General features: G+C 39.1%; 1 protein-coding gene across 1 annotated transcript in view; it reads left to right on the top strand.

Annotated features, from left to right (window-relative positions):
- The window catches only part of GPC3 (glypican 3), a 514,875-nt gene that overhangs the window by 387,046 nt on the left and 109,194 nt on the right, over window positions 1-18,635 (top strand). Inside the window, exon 6 of the mRNA XM_058292375.2 lies at window positions 6,825-6,945. Coding sequence (XP_058148358.1) covers window positions 6,825-6,945 — 121 coding nt within the window. The remainder of the gene's footprint in view (window positions 1-6,824; window positions 6,946-18,635) is intronic.

Here is an 18,635-nt window from a genome sequence, read left to right as displayed (position 1 = left end):
AGTGAAGTTACTACATGAACCCACTGATCAACAATAATATTACCAGATGTGAGAAAAGGCATTATGTGCCTCATAAAATGATGCAATGGGAAGGACAAAGCTCCATTTATGAAACATTTTTCAAAAAAAAAAAGAAATCAAATTTGAAATCTAATCAAGCCTCTAGCTCTTATTACTGGCTTACAGGGGAAAAAAGTGGGGGTTGGTATGGGAGAATGCCTTAACACAGTCATCCAAATAGAGAATGTGAGCAATTCTATAGGAAAAATGACTGTTTCTTCATAAATAAATAGCATTTAAATAGGAGATGGAACCATAAGAGATTGAGAAATGTAAGAGACATAGCAAGTAAATACAATTTGTTTAACTCAGTTGGACCCTGATTTGAACAACCCAATTGCAAAAAGACATTTTTGAGGCAATTGTGTAGTGTAAAATTGTACATGGACTGTGTAAAAAGGAATTATTGTTTTTTTTTGGATATGTGTGGTCAAGTTTTTAAAAGGTCCTATTTCATAAAAAGACATAATAAAGTATTTATGAGTGAAAAAAATAGTGAGGTTAATACCAAAAACACAATACAATAATACAGTTGTACCTAATATTTAAAATTACCCACATGCTTACCTTTACTAGAGGTCTTTATTTCTTTATGCCCCTTTCATCCACTGTCTAATGTCCTTTCCTTTTAGTCTGAAGAACGCCCTTTAGCATCACTTGTACAGCAGTTCTAGTGGTGGTGAACTCCCTCAGGTTCTGTTTATCTGGTCTTAAGCATACCCTCATTTTTGAAAGTCAGTCTCAACAGATATAAAATACTGGGTTGGAAATTGTTTTCTTTCAGCACTATAAATATTTCATCCCACTGCCTTCTTGCTTCCATGGTTTTTTATAAGAAATCAGCATTTAATCTTACTGGGACTCCCTTGTACATAACATATTTCTTTTCACTTGCAGCTTTCATAATCCTCATTTTGGCCTTGGCATTTGACAGTTTGACTGCTATGTTTCTGGGCATGGTTCTCTTTGAATTTATCCTGTTTGTAGTTCATTCAGGTTATTGAATGCACATATTCATGTGTTTCATTAAATTTGGGAAAATTTCCACCAGTATTTATTTGTGTTTTCCTTCTGCCTCTTTCTTATCCTTCTGGGACTCCCATAATTTGTCTATTGTTACAATTGATGGTGTTCCATAGGTGTCTGAGACTTTGTTCACTTTTTTCACTCTATGTTTGTTATGCTTCTCACCCTGACTCATTTCAATTGTCTTCTGCTCAGCTTCACTGACTTTTTCCCTGCCAGCTCCAATCTGTCATTGAAACCCTCTGGAGAATTTTTCATTTCAGTTACTGTGGTGTTCAAATCCAGTAATTTCTTGTTTGTTTCTTTTTTAAAATTTCTGCCTCTTTTTTGAGATTCTCATATTGTTCATTAATTATTTTCTTGATATCCCTTAGATCTTTCTCTCATTTTCCTCTATCTCCTTGAGCATACTGAGGATCATTTTTTAAAAGTTCTTTGTCTAGTATATCCAAAGTCTTGTCTTTGTTGATGGTTTTCAGATTTTCATCATCTTTCTTTATATGAGCCCTCACTTCCTGTTTCTTTATGTGTCTTGTAGTCTTTTGTTAAACACTGTACATGTTAATATTTTAATGTGTTGAGTTTGGGATTCAGTCTCTGAACTGGCTGTTCCTTATGTTTGCATCCCCCTAGTCAAATGACAGAGATATCCTTGAGTGCCATGAGCTAACAACAACATCAAAATACAATGCAAAATCATTTTTCACAGTCTTTGCAAATTGGCTCTGTTTTGACTGGTGCTCTCTTTCAGATTTTAGCCCTCTCTCAAGAAGATGAGCTCGAGGTAAATATGATATTCACGGTCATTTCCATCTTTTCTGAGACTGTATCTCATCCTCGGCTTGTTTTCTCATAGCTTTAGAAATTCATTCCCCTGTTTACAGGAGTTCAAATACCTCCTTTGTTCCATATGAAATAGACTTTCTCCCCATTCTGGATACTCTATTGTATTATTGAAAGCAGATGATCCTTTACCCCAGACTGCTTTGACTGAATTGCCTTTAATACTGCTTTAGCTGTCCACAAGATGCTCTGCATGCAGGGCAAGTTCTGGTAGGAGTATCCAGAGAGGAGTTTTCCTGGTTCCATCTTTCAGGCTGCCACTAGACAGATTGACACCAACATTTAGGCACTACATGTGCATAGGGGTTACACAGGTCTCCCCAGAAATGGGCCAGGGACTCAAAATGGAAGCACAGACAGGTTCCACTCCATGCCTGGAGGGGTTGGTGAAGTACCAGCAAGGGTGCCAGAAGCTTCCCTTACCATTTTTAAGCTGTGTTTTCTTTTTTTTTTTTTTTTTTTTTAAAGAATGGTCTTTTTTTTTTTTTAAGATTTATTTATTTATTTAATTCCCCCCCCTCCCCTGGTTGTCTGTTCTTGGTGTCTATTTGCTGCGTCTTGTTTCTTTGTCCGCTTCTGTTGTCGTCAGCGGCACGGGAAGTGTGGGCGGCGCCATTCCTGGGCAGGCTGCTCTTTCTTTTCACGCTGGGCGGCTTTCCTCATGGGCGCACTCCTTGCGCGTGGGGCTCCCCCACGCGGGGGACACCCTTGCGTGGCACGGCACTCCTTGCGCGCATCAGCGCTGCGCATGGCCAAGCTGTGTTTTCTTGATTCAGCACTTTCCCTGTTATTGCACCACTTAAACTGTTTTCAGGAGTTCTGAGAAAGATGACTCTTCCAGTTTGTGTTAATTGTTCAGAGATTCTGTGGGGAAACAGTATCCAGGAGCATTTTATGCTGCCATCTTGGCTGACTGGAAGTGTCACTAATTATTTTTTAAAGTAAAATAAGGTGAATATGAAAGTCTATGATTTTAGAAAAAAGGCAATAAGATGTACTCTCCAGCTTTTTTACCAAAAAAGATTTTCCTTCTCACAGAATGACTCTTTTTAAACCATTTTTTCCCCTGAGATAGTTCCCTCATCTGCTTTGCTCATTGTTGTTTTGCTCGTTTACTCGTTTCCACTCGTTGTCTGCTCATTGTCATTTTTTTTGCATGTTGTCTGCTCATTGTTTTCTGCTCAGTGCCTGTTCATCTTCTGTTTATTTTTTTTTTTTCATTTAGGAAACACCAGGAGCCAAACCCAGGGCTTCCAGTGTAGTGGGAGGCACTCAACTGCTTGAGCCACTTCCGCTCCCTGCTCATTTTTTTGTTGTTGCTGTTTTTGCTCATTGCTCATTGTTTTTGCTCAATGTCTGCTTGTTGTTTGTTGTTTGTTTGTTTTTCTTCTGTAGGAGGCACTGGGAACTGAACCCCAGACCTCCCATATGAGAAGCAGGTGATCATTGCTTCAGCCACATCTGCTTCTACAGGATGACTTTCAAACATGAATGTCAGAAACTAGATTTACCAACCTTCTTTGCTACCTTGTGTGCTTTTTGAAGTATGTCCTTGGTATTGGCAGATACTTTACCTCATAGTAAGGTACATCTAACAGGATGAGATCAATATCTCTGAAAGTGTGAAATTTTCAGTAATAAAGAGAAAATGAGGTCTAACCTATCTGCATCACAGTGTGGTTAAGAAGCTCAAATGAGGAGAGCAACATGAAACTGCTTTGTTTAGTGCTGTACAAAATCAAGGTAGTATTAATTATTCATTGAACTTCATAATTTGAGGTTAGAAATATAAATTGATTCGATACTAGTATTTTATCCTTTATAAATACTCATACAAAGATTGGTGTACAAGGATGTTCTTTGCAGCAGTACTTTATATTAGCAAAATATTAGAAATAATGCAATTGTTCATCAGTAAGTGATGGGATAAATAATTTATGATATAGCTATTCAGGGGAATGAGAACAAGGCAAACTATATGTTTTAACATGGAATGATGTCCAAGATATCTATTGACATATATTTATTTTTATTCAAGAAGTTGTAGGTTTAGAGAAAAATCATGCATGAAATACAGAGTTCCCATATACTCCCCACATACAAACACACATACAGTTATTCAGTTTTCCCTATTAACATGTTGCATTAATGTGGTACCTTTGTTACAATTCATGAATAAATAGTGTAAAAATTGAACTACTAGTTCAACTAATCCATAATTTATATTAGGGCCCATTGTAAACACAGTCTTATGGTCTTTTTTTTTTTATTTCTCTTCCCTCCTCCCGCCCCCCAGTTGTCTGTTCTCTGTGTCCATTTGTTGCGTGTTCTTATTTGTCTGCTTCTGTTGTTGTCAGCGGCATGGGAATCTGTGTCTCTTTTTGTTGCATCATCTTGTTGCATCAATTCTCCATGTTTTCAGTGCCATTCCTGGGCAGGCTGAACTTCCTTTCATGCTCGGCGTCTCTCCTTACAGGGTGTACTCCTTGCACGTAGGGCTCCCCTACGCGGGGGACAACCCTGTGTGGCACGGCAGTCCTTGCACGCATCAGCACTGCGCATGGGCCAGCTCCACACAGGTCAAGGAGGCCCGGGGTTTGAACTGTGGACCTCCCATGTGGTAGACGGACGCCCTATCTATTGGGCCAAGTCTGCTTCCCTCTTATGGTCTTTAAAAGTTCCTTTTCTTACATTTATACAACCTAGAATTACCCCTTTTAACTCAAGCTATATATTTTAAGTAATAAAAAGTTGAACATTATGGGAAGCTGATCTGGCTCAACTGATAGAGCATCCACCTACCACATGGGAGGTCCAGGGTTCAAACCCAGGGCCTCCTGACCCGTGTGGTGAGCAGGCCCACATGCAGTGCTGAAGAATGCAAGGAGTGCTGTGCCACGCAGCATAAGGGAGCCCCTCACACAAAGAGTGCACCCTGTAAGGAGAACCACCCTGCATGAAAAAAGTACAGCCTGTCCAGGAGTGGCACCACACACATGGAGAGCTGATGCAGCAGGATGATGCAACAAAAAAGAGACACAGGTGGCGGACTTGGCCCAGTGGTTAGGGCATCCGTCTACCACATGGTAGGTCTGCGGTTCAAACCCTGGGCCTCCTTGACCCGTTTGGAGCTGGCCCATATGCAGTGCTGATGTGCACAAGGAGTGCCCTGCCACACAGGGGTGTCCCCCGCGTCAAGGAGCCCCCTGCGCAAGGAGTGCGCCCCGTAAGGAGAGCCACCCAGCGTGAAAGAAAGTGCAGCCTGCCCAGGAATGGCGCCACACACACGGAGAGCTGACACAACAAGATGACGCAGCAGAAAGAAGCACAGATTCCCATGCCGCTGACAACAGAAGAAGTGGACAAAAAAGACGCAGCAAATAGACACAGAGAACAGACAAATAGGGTGGGGGGGGAGGGGAGAGAAATAAATAAATAAATAAATAAATAAATAAATAAATAAATAAATAAATGTTTTTAAAAAAGAGAGAGAGACACAGATTCCCAGTGCCACTGACAAGAATTCAAGTGGACAAAGAAGAAAACACAACAAATGGACACAGAGAGCAGACAACTGGGTTGGGGGGGGGAGAAACAAATGAATAATAAATCTTAAAAAAGTTGAATATCAGTATGAATGCTAGGTTTCCAATTTTGATTAAAATTATGTATAGTATATGAATATGGATACTACTAGTAGAGTATATCTCAAAGTGTTAAGCATAGTTCTCCCTTGGAGAGAGAGCATGATGGGGGAATTTTTACTATATGCATTGTTTCTTTCTGTACCCTTTGAATTGTTTACAATGTTAGTTATTATTTTTGTAGTTAAAAATAGTAATAAAAGAAATGAATTTGCCTTTGACACTGACTTCTCCATTGTAACTGAAAAGATACATAAATAAAATTTGTATAAAGAGAGGGCAGAAGACCTATAAATTATTCCATTTCTTAAAAATATATATTCCATTATTAGGATCAAGAGAGAGCAACAAAACGTCAAAATCCTTTTTCCACTTCAGTGATAGGTTCTAATATTTCCACATGATGTATGAGAAAGAATGAAATCAAATTTATTTTATGTTTTTGCTGTTTGTATGTTTTGTTTTGCAAGATAGGGGATAACTCTAATGTAGGGTTCTGGAACCACGGGTGCAACAAAGAAACATTCTCAGTGTTTATAGTGAATTATTATAGGATATTGGCAAAACAATGGAAGGCAGAACACACAAGCTTGTAAATTTTCCCCATTCTCATGCTAGTGAGGTTGTCAATAGATTCCTTGAAACTTCAATTCTCAAGTAAGGCCTAGGGCCTTACTGGAGCAGCTTATTCAAACTTTCCCTTGAGCTGTTCTCTTGGAGATCACAGAGGGTTCCTGTCAGGCATAATTTATGCTGCAAATGTCTTGGGAGAGCCTACTAAAAAGGAACCCATTTCCAGGAAGTGGTGGGAAGAAAAGGTGATGGAGAAGGGTGAAGCAAAGAACACTTGAAAGAGTCTTTCCCCTTATTTGAAGGGTCTATTTTGTGTTCTTCACTAGCATAGCTCTTATCACTCTGCCTTCTCATTACTGGCTCTTCCTCTTCAAGGGTCCACAGTAGACTGAGAGCCCTATAAGACCAGAGCCTGTGTCTGTCTTGTTCATTATTGTATCCCCAACACATAGAACAAAAAGAGAATTAATTAATATTTGTTGATGATTCAATTCATGCTTCCCACTACAGATAGACCTCATTCGAAGTCATCTTCTTGTCCACCATGGGATCATCCTGTGGTTTAAAGGGCTGAAGGGAGCCTGTGGCCTTCTGGACCACTGGCACGAAATAACAGTCAACTTTCACTTTGCTTGGTACTCTTTTGTGACAAACTTTTCTTTACCTCCACCTTTTCAGATACAGCCAAAAGGCAGCGAGGAATGGAATGAAAAATCAGTTCAACCTCCATGAGCTGAAAATGAAGGGCCCTGAGCCAGTGGTCAGCCAAATTATTGACAAGCTGAAGCACATTAACCAGGTATGTGGTATATCTAACAAAAAACAGAAATGGTCAAAAGTGAAAATAGACAGGTACAACCGTTCAAACTAATGTTGCGGCTTTGGAGAGGCAGCCATTTTTCATTTTCTTCAAAGAGTCTCTTTACTACAAAGCCCTTCTGTCCCTGTTTTTCACCCCACTCTTAAGTTATAAAGACAATATTTCAGTGCTAGAAAAAGTTTGGAAAATCGAGGGGAAAATATTTCTCACAGTCCCAGTACTCTATCCCCATTGTTTTCAGTTTTACATATTTTCTTCTAGTATTCATCCAAAAGAAACATACTCTACACAGACTTTTTGCATATTTGGAAGTGTAAAAATGAGTTATGATTCTTAAGCTAAGATGAAATCAGAAATGCTTTTTCAGGTTGCCACAAACCTTCACGGTAATCATTTTTGTGGCTGCATAATATTCCATTGAGTAGTCATCCTAAATTTAGTATCAGTCTGTTTTCCTACACATTCAGGTTGCTTCAGGTTTTTAACCATCATAAATACAGCTGCCTCTTCATGCATAGTGCTTCCTCTTGATCTTAGATTATTTTCTTAAGATCCTGGAGCTATTGAGTTAAAGGATATGAACATTGTGATGTAGTTCCCCATTTGTTCTCGAAAGGGGATGTATCCATTTTCACTGCCATTAGCAAGATATAAGGGGAACGACTTCACCATGCCCCTGCCAGCTTCTGACTCACTGTCATGCACAGACACCCACAGGTTTCCTTGACCTGTACGCATAGTTTTTCCTCTCATAAGGAATTTAGTAACTAAGACACAAATAGAAGTTAGTTGTACCATCTGCTTGTGATTGCTTTGTGACCACAGTAAAAAAATATGCCACCATATGCTGGAGTGACAGTGTTCCTGTGCTGTGATCCATGGGTGGGAGGGCCCTGGCACTTCTGACTTCTATTTGTAGCTTAGGGAGAACTCCATGAAACCAAAATCCTTATGCAAGTACAGAGGTTACTGCGTGAAGGCATTGGCATGATTTTTTAAAAATATGAATTTGAGCAGTGAGTTTTTTTGGTTCTTGGAAAGTGTTTGGAAGAGCTTGCTAATAGCAGTATATTTCACTGTAACTTGCATTGTGAAAGTATATGAAACATGCTTGAGAGTAACTGCTCCAGTGCCTAATAAAGTGCCCTGCACTCAGTAAACACTTAAAAAATAGTTGATACTCCTGTTGAACATATGATAAATGTAGAATTTACCTGAAATTCCATAACAGATCACTCTTTCTGTGCACAACCTAAGGTCTACAAAGTCTTACAAGATACATTATGATTATTTGAAAATGCATTTCTGAAGAGCTCCGAGCAATGCCAATGTCAACAACTTACTGCTGAACTGAAGGTAGCCTTGGCATCACCCAGGGACAATGGCAGTATTTGAATGTACATCTTCCAAATTATTTCAGTGTAAATATGTCTGGTGGCTCAACTCCGCTTGGTTAAACCCCAGCTCTGATAAGGCCAAAATCTCAGGGTCCCTCACTATGCCCCTAATCGTAATGAGGAATACCGTCAACAGGTGTCTTTGGTCAACAAACCTTAGGGAGTTCCTACTATGTGCTCATCCAGGTACCAAGGACTTTGGGGTTTCAAAAGAAGTCTACTCCTTTGTTTTCAGAGACTCATTAGGGATGTGAAGCACAAGCATAGGAAGTGGTTAAATAAAGCTACATGGCAGACTATGATGAAGAGCCCAAAGAATGATATGTTGTTTACTTAACCTATGGTGGGCTAGGCTAAGGCAGGAAGGATTCCAGAGAGGGACAAGTCAAGAACCACCAGGCGGACTTAGCCCAGTGGTTAGGGCGTCCGTCTACCACCTGGGAGGTCCACGGTTCAAACCCTGGGCCTCCTTGACCCGTGTGGAGCTGGCCCGTGCGCAGTGCTGATGCGAGCAAGGAGTGCCGTGCCATGCAGGGATATCCCCCGTGTAGGGGAGCTCCATGCGCAAGGAGTATGCCCCATTAGGAGAACTGCCCAGTGCAAAAGAAAGTGCAGCCTGCCCAGGAATGGTGCCACACACACGGAGACCTGACACAACAAGATGACACAACAAAAAAAGAAGCACAGATTCCCGTGCTGCTGACAAAAACAGAAGTGGACAAAGAATATGCAGCAAAGAGACACAGAGAACAGACAACCGGGGGGAGGGGGGGTGGGAAGGGGAGAAAAATAAATAAAAATAAATAAATCTTAAAAAAAAAAATCCACCATACACAATGAGTAGGGTTTGAGTAGGTGAAGACAAGCAAGATTATAAGTAAGTTATAAGTAAAGCCAGACAAAGACTTACGGATAGACCCCACCCTGGAAAAAGAACTCTAAAAAAGATAAATCAGGGAAGTGGATGTGGCTCAAGCATTTGGATGCCCATCTTCCACATAGTAGGTCCTGGGTTCAGTTCTCAGTGCCTCCTAAAGAAGATGAGCAAGACAGCGAGCTGACACAATGGGCTGGTGCAGTGAGCTGATGCCACTAGATGATTCAATGAAGAGACACAACATGAGGAAACACAATGAGAGACACAACAAGCAGGAGCAGAGGCGGCTCAAGCCACTGGGTGCCTCCCTCCCACATGGACGGTCCCAGGTTCGGTCCCCAGTGCCTCCTAATAAAAAAAGATGAGCACATAACAAATAGCCACAGAGCAGACTGCAGGCACAAAAATGAGGTGGGGGGAGAAATACATAAAATATGTCTAAAAAAAGAAAGCAATATCAGGCATGGGCTTCTATGTCATCCAGCAGTCACTAGCAATATTTATAGAAAGCCCATTTAGCAAAGATTTCAGGTGTTTGGTATTAGTACTAGGAAGACCATGTGGTATAGAGGAGAGAATATGAGCTTCAGATCCAGATGGATCTGAATTCCGTAGGGCATCTTACTAGGTCTTGGGTAAATGACCCTCTCTGAGCGTTGGTTCTCTCATCTGTAGTAGAAGAGATATTAAAGCCTACCTTACAAGTTTACTGTGAGAACTAGAATTTATATTTATTCAGAGAGAGAGAAAGAGAGGCACGGTGCCTGATGCATGGCAAGCACCTAATAAATGGCAATTATAATGATGCCATGCAGGATGTTCTCTATAGGCAGGATATGAATTTGAAAGGGAGCAGTATTATAATATTTTTACCACTCTGATTCTACTACCCCAGTTTTATATGGGTACAGACCCCTTTGATGCACCTTTCTTTTTCTCTCCCATGCCCTTTCCTTTTTTTTTCCTTTCCTCTAACTTGCAGCCACAAAAGCTGAGACCGGCTCATAAATGGGAGGTATATATTGTCAGAGTCAGAAATGTCACCATTACAATCTCCTACCCCGGTCCAAGAATGTGTGTGTGTGTGTGAACATTTTTGGTTCCCTTAGAAATACCATGGAGCAAGAAACTAATTCTTATTGATAGACCAGTTTTACCTGTTAGGTTGGACTGTTAAAATTGGTTGGGCTCCAAACACCCACGCTGATTTTTTTTTTTCTCCTCTGTGTTGCTTTAAATGGCCAAAATACATTTTTTTTCAGACCTTAAACAAAATTCATTTCTGAATGTGACTCAATTTGAAAGTGAGACACTTTGGGGAAGTCATAAAGAAGAATGCTATAATGATGATAATGTTACTGCTGCTGCTGCTAATGATATTTATGTAGCATTTACCCATATTTCAAAGTGATTTCATGTCCTAAAAGTTTAACTACTTAGGGGGAAAAATCCAACCTGGAATTGTAAGATGTAGTAGTGTCCCAGAATCTTTTTTTTCAAGAACTCATTGTTACTCTTGGACATTATATCATTCTCACCATCCCTGAGGAGGTAAATGATAAATGTTTGTCCCTTTTTATAGTTAGGGAAACTGAGTCAGAGAGCCATTAAAGGCTGTGTGGGCCAGCTGCCAAAAACATCCAGTGAGTTCAGCTGAAAATCTAATCAATCATCCAGATGTTTCCTGTACACTGCCAAACATCTGGATTCACTGAATGCCTGACTAAATTGACCGAAAGTTTTAGAGATGGGAAGGTAGAATCAAGTTAACCCACCCAAGTTCATATACAAGTCAGCAATGAATACGGAAATGGAGTGTTATTTCCTTAAGCCTCTTGGTGCTTCATCTATTAAACTATGGTAGGATGCTCTTTTCCTACAAATACAGATACTTCTCTTATCTAAGCATGTGTGCCCCTGCATGTCCCATCCAGATGTGCTGTAGTTAGGCCGTTTATGAGCACATCCCAAAATAACTCTTCACTTTCTTCCATGGAAACTCTCAGCTGCCTCCTTTCGGTTGTGGTTGCTGTTGATAGCACTGAAAATAATATACTCACTAAGGGAATAAAGTAACATTATTTCCATATTGACAGTCCCATGGTATAACCTTGAGGGGATGGGTTCAAGGTCAGACCCAGGCCTCTTTCCTGGGTAAGCCTGCAGGTGTGGAATGGCCTCCCCTCCTCCTTCCAAGCCAGAGCTCATTTGTGACATTCCCACGATTAGAAATGAGGACGTTTTTATTTCATTTTCAGATTCTAATTTGTGTGAGGATTTATTGTCATGTGTTAGGAAAGAAATTGAAGTCTTTTAGGTCCTCACCGTCAGTCTTGTAATTTGCTGGGCCATGTTGCTTCTCTCTCTCTCTCTCTCTCTCTCTCTCTCTCTCTCTCTCTCTCTCTCTCTCTCTCTGTTTTGTTTTTGTTAGTATCATTCTGCTTCAGGGCTTTTGTCTGGAGAGAAGAGCCGGCAGATACCAAGAATGGTCACAATACATTCTTGGCCATATGGAACTGGGGGCCATTTATCCTTTAACTTAGTTTCTTTGGTAACATTTTCTCTCTAAGAGTAGCTATGCAAATTACTGTTAATTTAGCAGTCCCTAAACTGCTGCAGAAGTTGTTGTTCAAGGAAAACCTAGCCATTTATTGTTTTTTCCCCAGTTTCAGTTCAGGTTCAAATGAAATTCCAGAAATTGTTTTCCTGCCTGTTGTAAAAGGTTGAAGCCAGAGCAGTCAGTACCTGCCCATTTGGTGTTAGATCTTTGCATTCCAAGTCCGATAAAGTCTTATCTGGTTGGATGGTTGAAATGTCCTGTTAAATAGTGGGGAGTGGTCCTTAGGATTCCTTCCAGCCTTGTGATTCTGTGATTTGAGGCTCAAGGTCAGGCTTTAACCCAGCACCTTCTTGTGAGGAGTCTTGTGACTTTGTTCTCCGTTCTGCCACTCTTCTTAAAAGAACAGCTTTCCCAGGTTACCTTTTTCCACTTTGTAACCTCTCTTTTCAGAGATTCTTCCCTTCCCACCAGTCTTCCAGACTGGGGAGATGGGACTTAAACTTGCCCATCACCCCCACCCAGTTCTTCTGCTCTCCTGCCTTTTTCTCATTAGGTTATGAAAACCTTAACCTATAAAAACAGTTTTGCATTTATCACCCTTAAATTCCCCTCCTCCAGGGCCAGATATGTGACCGGTCTTCATGTTAGTCATATGACTCCAGGTTAATGATAATAATTCCACGACATATTTGCACAACACAGTTCGGTTTGTAAAGCTCTTTCATATGCATTAGCTAAGTTGATTTTTACAACCAAGGCGGTGTTATTATCTACAATTACCAGATGAGGAAACTGAGGACACTAGAAGGTTAAGGGACTTTCTTCCAGTATGTGGTAAAGCTAGACCAGGGCTCCAGAGTTCATTCCCTATATTCTTTCCTCCTACTTCTGTAAAGGCACTGCACACCTATTAGCAGGAGCCTTATATAAAAGATATGCAGAAGGAGAGACCACAGAAACTGCGTCATTTGTGGTCTAACAATTTCCAAATCCTCAGTACAGTTACGTCTATAACCTGAAGCTCTAAACTCAATAGCAAAGAAAGATTTACGCGCATCATTTACCAAATCCGAATTGGAAGTATTCTTAGAAAACTAACGACCTCATTGGACGGTGGGCCAAGCCAAAGCATTTTGTATCATGGACTTGAGTTTATAGACCCCAGACAACTTTCTGTCAGCTATTTCTAATTCATAAACAGAAAAGTTAAAAATGGAGAGCAGGCAGTGGAATGCCCCCAATTCTATCCCCCTCTGTACTGTAAACACCTTTTCTTTTTTTTTGAGATACCGGTGTCGGGGATTGAACCCGGAACCTCACATGTGGGAAGCAGGTATTCAGCCACTGAGCTATGTCGGCTCCCCTGAGTTGGTTTTTCCATTCTTTGCTTGTTTGTTTTTGGTTGTTTTTGTTTTTAGGAGGTACCAGGAACCAAACCTGGGACTTCCCATGTGGGAGGTGGGTGCTCAACTGCTTGAGCCACCACTCCTATAAACACCTTTTTAAAAATGACTAACCTACTATTCTAGTATAATGAAAAGATACTAACTTGTGAAATAGAAAGTTTATTTTAAATAAGTTAATTAGTAAAGTTGGTAAGAACTCCAGTACATTCCTTAGCATGTGATCTCTTAAAAAGCTTTTAAATGAATCTTAGGCGTGATAGAAAACACTCCAAGTAACCTGTTTTTATAGACTTCTCACAATAGAACCTGTGAAAGTCATTCAAGCAGTGGCCAAGTCAAATGGTTGCTAGAAAAGCACAAAGTTGATCTAAAATTTCTAAATAAAAGGAGGAACCTTTGAGAGTCAAGTTTGAATAAAAGACCTTTCCAAATGGAATTATGTCCCAGTGTCTGTCACACTTCTTCACCTACAAATAGCGTGTGGCAGAACCCTAGTAATTACCATTTCCATGTGGAGCCAGAATGTGTGTGTGTGTTTGTGTGTGTGTGTGTGTGAAAAACAGTATCTACAATGGCATGTTAACAAGAGCCAATGAATGGCATCTGAGTCACAAAAGGACAATGCATGTTAGTCTTTAAATACCAGACCTAGACTCTGTGGAGCTAAACATTATTTCATAAAGTAAAAGTGAATTAGCTGATACATCCCAAAACACATTTATCATTTAAAACTCTTCCCTCATTTTGCTTAATAGCCTTAAATATAATTATAATGTCTGGTGGCTTTGAGGAAGCATGTGTTTTTAATATCTTAATTACAGCGTAGAGTTTAATAATATTATACCAAGAAGAATTCTCAAGTATTTCATAATAAATTTCTGGAAAATGAACTATTTGCTATATTTAGCATACACAGGACTAAAAGTACCTACATTGGGTTGTGTTAGTCCTTGCATATTCAATTAAATTACTCAAAAATGGAAGATGAATCAGGAGCAGCAAGCCAGAATATTGTTGGTAGCAGTGTTGTATTCATCTTGATTCAGCAATGAAGAGAAATACATTCTCCTTTTTCACTGCAGTATTGTACTTTCATAAGGTTCTTTTAAAATTAGAAGTATTCTAGTAGTAGCTATTAAAAAGAAAGCTCCACATATCAAAAATGAATTCCTTCAAACTGTAAAGGCTACCAGGTTTAAAAATTTGAACTAAAGTATCTGTGAAGTCCAATGGTTTCATATTCTATTTTAATGTATGTACTGGCCAAATGCAATATAACTTTTTTTTTCACAAAGGGTTGTTTCCTACTCAAACCTTAACTATATATTTTATACAGGTGTATACAGGCCTTCTTGAATGATGAAAATTTTTTATACTTCAAATACTTTTTGAAAAATTCCAAGATAGCTTTTCTAATAGATATATTTATGAATATATATATATGTAGCTTCTGGATTGTAACTCTTTAATCTGGGTATTGCATGTAAATCTTTGTTTCCTATGGCATTTAACACAGTATCAGATACACAGTGAAATCTCGATATATAATAGTTTTTATCAGTCAATTCAAATTATTCAACATTTCCTGCCCTCAATTTATTTCCAAATTTAGATTAAATTTTGCCATTTTAAAGTATGCTTCATATTCAACATTAACCAGTTGCTGTGCTACAGGTCAGAATTGCATAAGTGCAGGGGTTATAGCTAGCAGAGGCCCTTAGGTCATATGTTCCAACCCTCAGATTTTATAAATGAGGAAATTAAAACCAAGGGAAAGAAGTAACATGTATGAAGCCATACTGCTACTAAATTACAGAGCTGGGCCTGGGACATGAACAGATCAATATTCTGTAGTGCCAGTGCTCTGCCTCCAAAGGCTCTCATATATTGCAAGCACATCTGCAAATAAACAAGCTCATTTTGTTATACAGTATTCCCAATTGAGGCAGAAACCCATACTTGAGCAGTTCATCTTTGGAACAAAAAGCTGTACAGCATGCAGCATGAACTTGCTAATTAATTATCTCTTACTATGGATATTAACTTGGATTTGGTCATAGCAAATACCCCTCCTTTAGCCCATTGAGCAGGGGTTGCGCTCAAGGGGGGAGGGCTCTGCAGGAAGGCAGAGTCATCAGTACTTGTTGCTCATGGCCTTAAACCCACCCACAGTGTCTGCCTTGGGCTGCTATCCACATTCAAGGTCAGGTATCCTTTCACTCTCATACCCTGGATTTCAACTCCTTGACCTTGACAGGTACCCTATAAAATTTTTTTGTATTAAAAAAATTATTGAAGTATACCACTTATACATAAATCTACATAAAAATAAGTGTATAAATAATACTTGTGAACTTACAAAACAAACATATATAACATTATACAGGACTCTCATAACTCACCCTACCCCCTATAACTTGCATTGTTGTTAAACATTTTTAACTAATGATTAAAGAACATTGTCAAAATATTACTACTAACCAAAGTATTTTCCTCCAACCCACTCTATTATTATTAGTATCTTTACATCATTTATATATGAACATATAAAAACAATAAGTGTATAGTAAAAGTGAACTTACAAAGCAAACATGCATAACATCATGCAGGGGTCCATTACATCAACCCTCCACCAACACTTTGCATTGTCATGAGACGTTTGTTACAAATTATGAGAGAATATTGTCAAAATCTTACTACTCATCATAGTCCTTATCTTAAGTTTGGTGTATTTTCTCCCAATCTACTCTATTATCATTTTTTAAATATATTTTTTATGACAGAAATTGTAAATTTATAAAACAATCATGCACATGGGCAGAGTTCTCAAACAACACCCCTCTATCAACACACAACACAGTGGTGAAACATTTGTTACAGATAAGATAATACCATCTGATTGTTAACACGTCCATAGCATACATTTCGCACACATTTTCCATACTGCCCCATTATCAATACAGTACATCTTTGGCATAGATGCAAGAATATTATATTATTACTGCTAACCATAGTCAATAGGTCACTCTAGTTCTATCTTCCCCATTCTTATCTACATTCCCACCACCCTGCAATAATGATATACACTTGCACTAGCTAATGAAGGATACATATCTGTACCATCAACCACAATTCTCATCCACCTCTTGGCTTACTGTGCTATTCAGTTCCTAGATTATTCTCAAGCATTCTGTCAATTGTCATTTACATCCCTAGACTACCATTTTCAGCAACATCCCCATTTATAAACTAGCTATTACTCACTATGTGTTACCATCCACTCTGTACGTTTCCACACTTTTACAGTAAAACTTCTACATACATTAAACATTAGTAGTCCATCTCAGTCCTCCTCTTACCTCCTTTAAGAATCCACCACCTACCACCAGGGCTCGAAGATATTTTCCTACAATTTCTTCTAGAAGCTTTATGGTTCTTTGCTTTTATTTTTAGGGTTTTGATCCATTTTGAGTTAATTTTTGGATAAGGTGTTTGATAGGCCTCTTTTTCCTTCTTTTAGCTATGGATATCCATTTCTTTCAGCACCATTTGTTGAATTGATTTCCTGCCCGAGCTGTGTGGGTTTGACAGGCTTGTCAAAAATCACTTGGCCATATATGTGAGGGATTGATTCTGAACCATCAATTCTGTTCCATTGGTCTATGTGCCTGTCTTTATGCCAGTACCATGCTGGTTTTACCACTATAACTAGATAATATGATTTAAAGTCTGGAGATGAGGGTTCCCTTTTCTTTTTAGGATGTTTCTGGCTATTCAGGACCCTTTACCCTTCAAAATAAATTTGATAATCACGATTTCATTCTTTTATTTAAAATGCTTGCCGAATTTTTATCGGGATTGCAATATATCTGTATATCAATTTGGGTAGAACTGACATCCTAATGATATTTAGTCTTGCAATCTGTGAGCATGGAATGTTCTTCCAGTTATTTAGGCCTTTTTTAAAAAAATTCTTTTAACCTCAAGTTGCAATTTTCTGAATACAAGTGCTTTACATCATTGGTGATGTTTATTCCTGATTATTTGAGTTTTTTCTATCATATTTTATTTTCATCACTCTTTTGACACTATTAGTTACTTTTATTGATATAATCTTCATTTCTAGACTCTCTTCCAGGCCTCTTTCTCCTGTCTTTTCTTTTCATGCTCTAGCACTCCCTTTAGTATGTCCTGAAAATCTGGTCTCTTGGTTAGAAATTCTCTCAATTCCTGATTATATGTGAATATTCTTCTGGTGCTCATTTGTGAAAGACAATCTTGCTGGATATAAGATTCTTGGCTGGAAGTTTTTCATTTGCAGTTGTTTCTGGTGAGAAATCAGCACTTAATCTTATTGAATTTTCCTTACATTTTATGCATTACCTTTCTCTTGCTGTTCTCAGAATTCTCTGCCTTTGGCATTTGTTATTCTGATTAGTATGTGTCTTGAAGTTGGTCTATTCTAATTTTTTCGGATGAGAGTACCTTGTGCTTCTTGAACATGTATATCTATGTTCTTCCATAGAGATGGGAAATTTTCTATCATTATTTCTTGAAATATTCCTTCTGCCCCTTTTCCCTTCTCTTCTCCATCTGGGATACTCATGACATGTACGTTTGCATGCCTTTTGCTGTCATTTAGTTCCCTGAGACCTTGTTCAATTTTTTCCTTTCTTTTCTTCATCTGTTATTTTGTTTGTTCACTTTCTCAGGCCATTTCTTCAATTTCACCAATCCTTTCTTCTGCCTTCTCAAATCTGCTATTATGATTCCAGCATATTTTAAATTTCATTTATTGCACCTTTCATTCCCATAAGATCTGCTATTTTTCTCTGTATGCTTTCAAATTCTTCTTTGTACTCATCCAATGTCTTCTTAATATCCTCACTCTCTTTAGCCATCTCATTGAATTTATTTAGGAGATTTGTTTGAACATCTATGATTAGCTTTCTCAACTCCTTTATGTCATCTGGAGGCTTATCTTGTTCCTTTACCTGGGCCATATCTTCCTGTTTCTTGGTGTGGATTGTAATTTTTTGTTGGTGTCTTGGCATCTGGCTTACTAGAGTGTGTATTCTGGGTGCAGTTTCTCTCTTTTGTTTAGGGATTCTTGCCCGTTCTCCCTTGCTCTTTGTGCAGTAGGAGCCAAAGATTTGGCTGGTGCTATATTCTGTGGAGACTCAAGCTGCCCTCATTACCCCAGGAACTGATAAAGTTTCTCCCAACTTTCTCCTTTGCCAGGGGTAGGACAGAATCACAGCTGTGTGGAATAATCCAAGTGTCTCAGGCTTAGACTGTAGTTGCCCAGAGAGATTGATAAAGCTTCATGCCCCTTTCTCCCCTGCCTGGGTCAGGGATGGAGCTGCAGGTGTGGGCAGCAATCTATGCAGTGCATGTCCTAGATGACTGCAGTTGCCCTGGTAGACTTC

The sequence above is a fragment of the Dasypus novemcinctus genome, chromosome X, assembly GCF_030445035.2.
Source record: "Dasypus novemcinctus isolate mDasNov1 chromosome X, mDasNov1.1.hap2, whole genome shotgun sequence".
Taxonomy (NCBI): Eukaryota; Metazoa; Chordata; class Mammalia; order Cingulata; family Dasypodidae; genus Dasypus; species Dasypus novemcinctus.
This window is presented reverse-complemented; position numbering and strand designations above follow the sequence as displayed.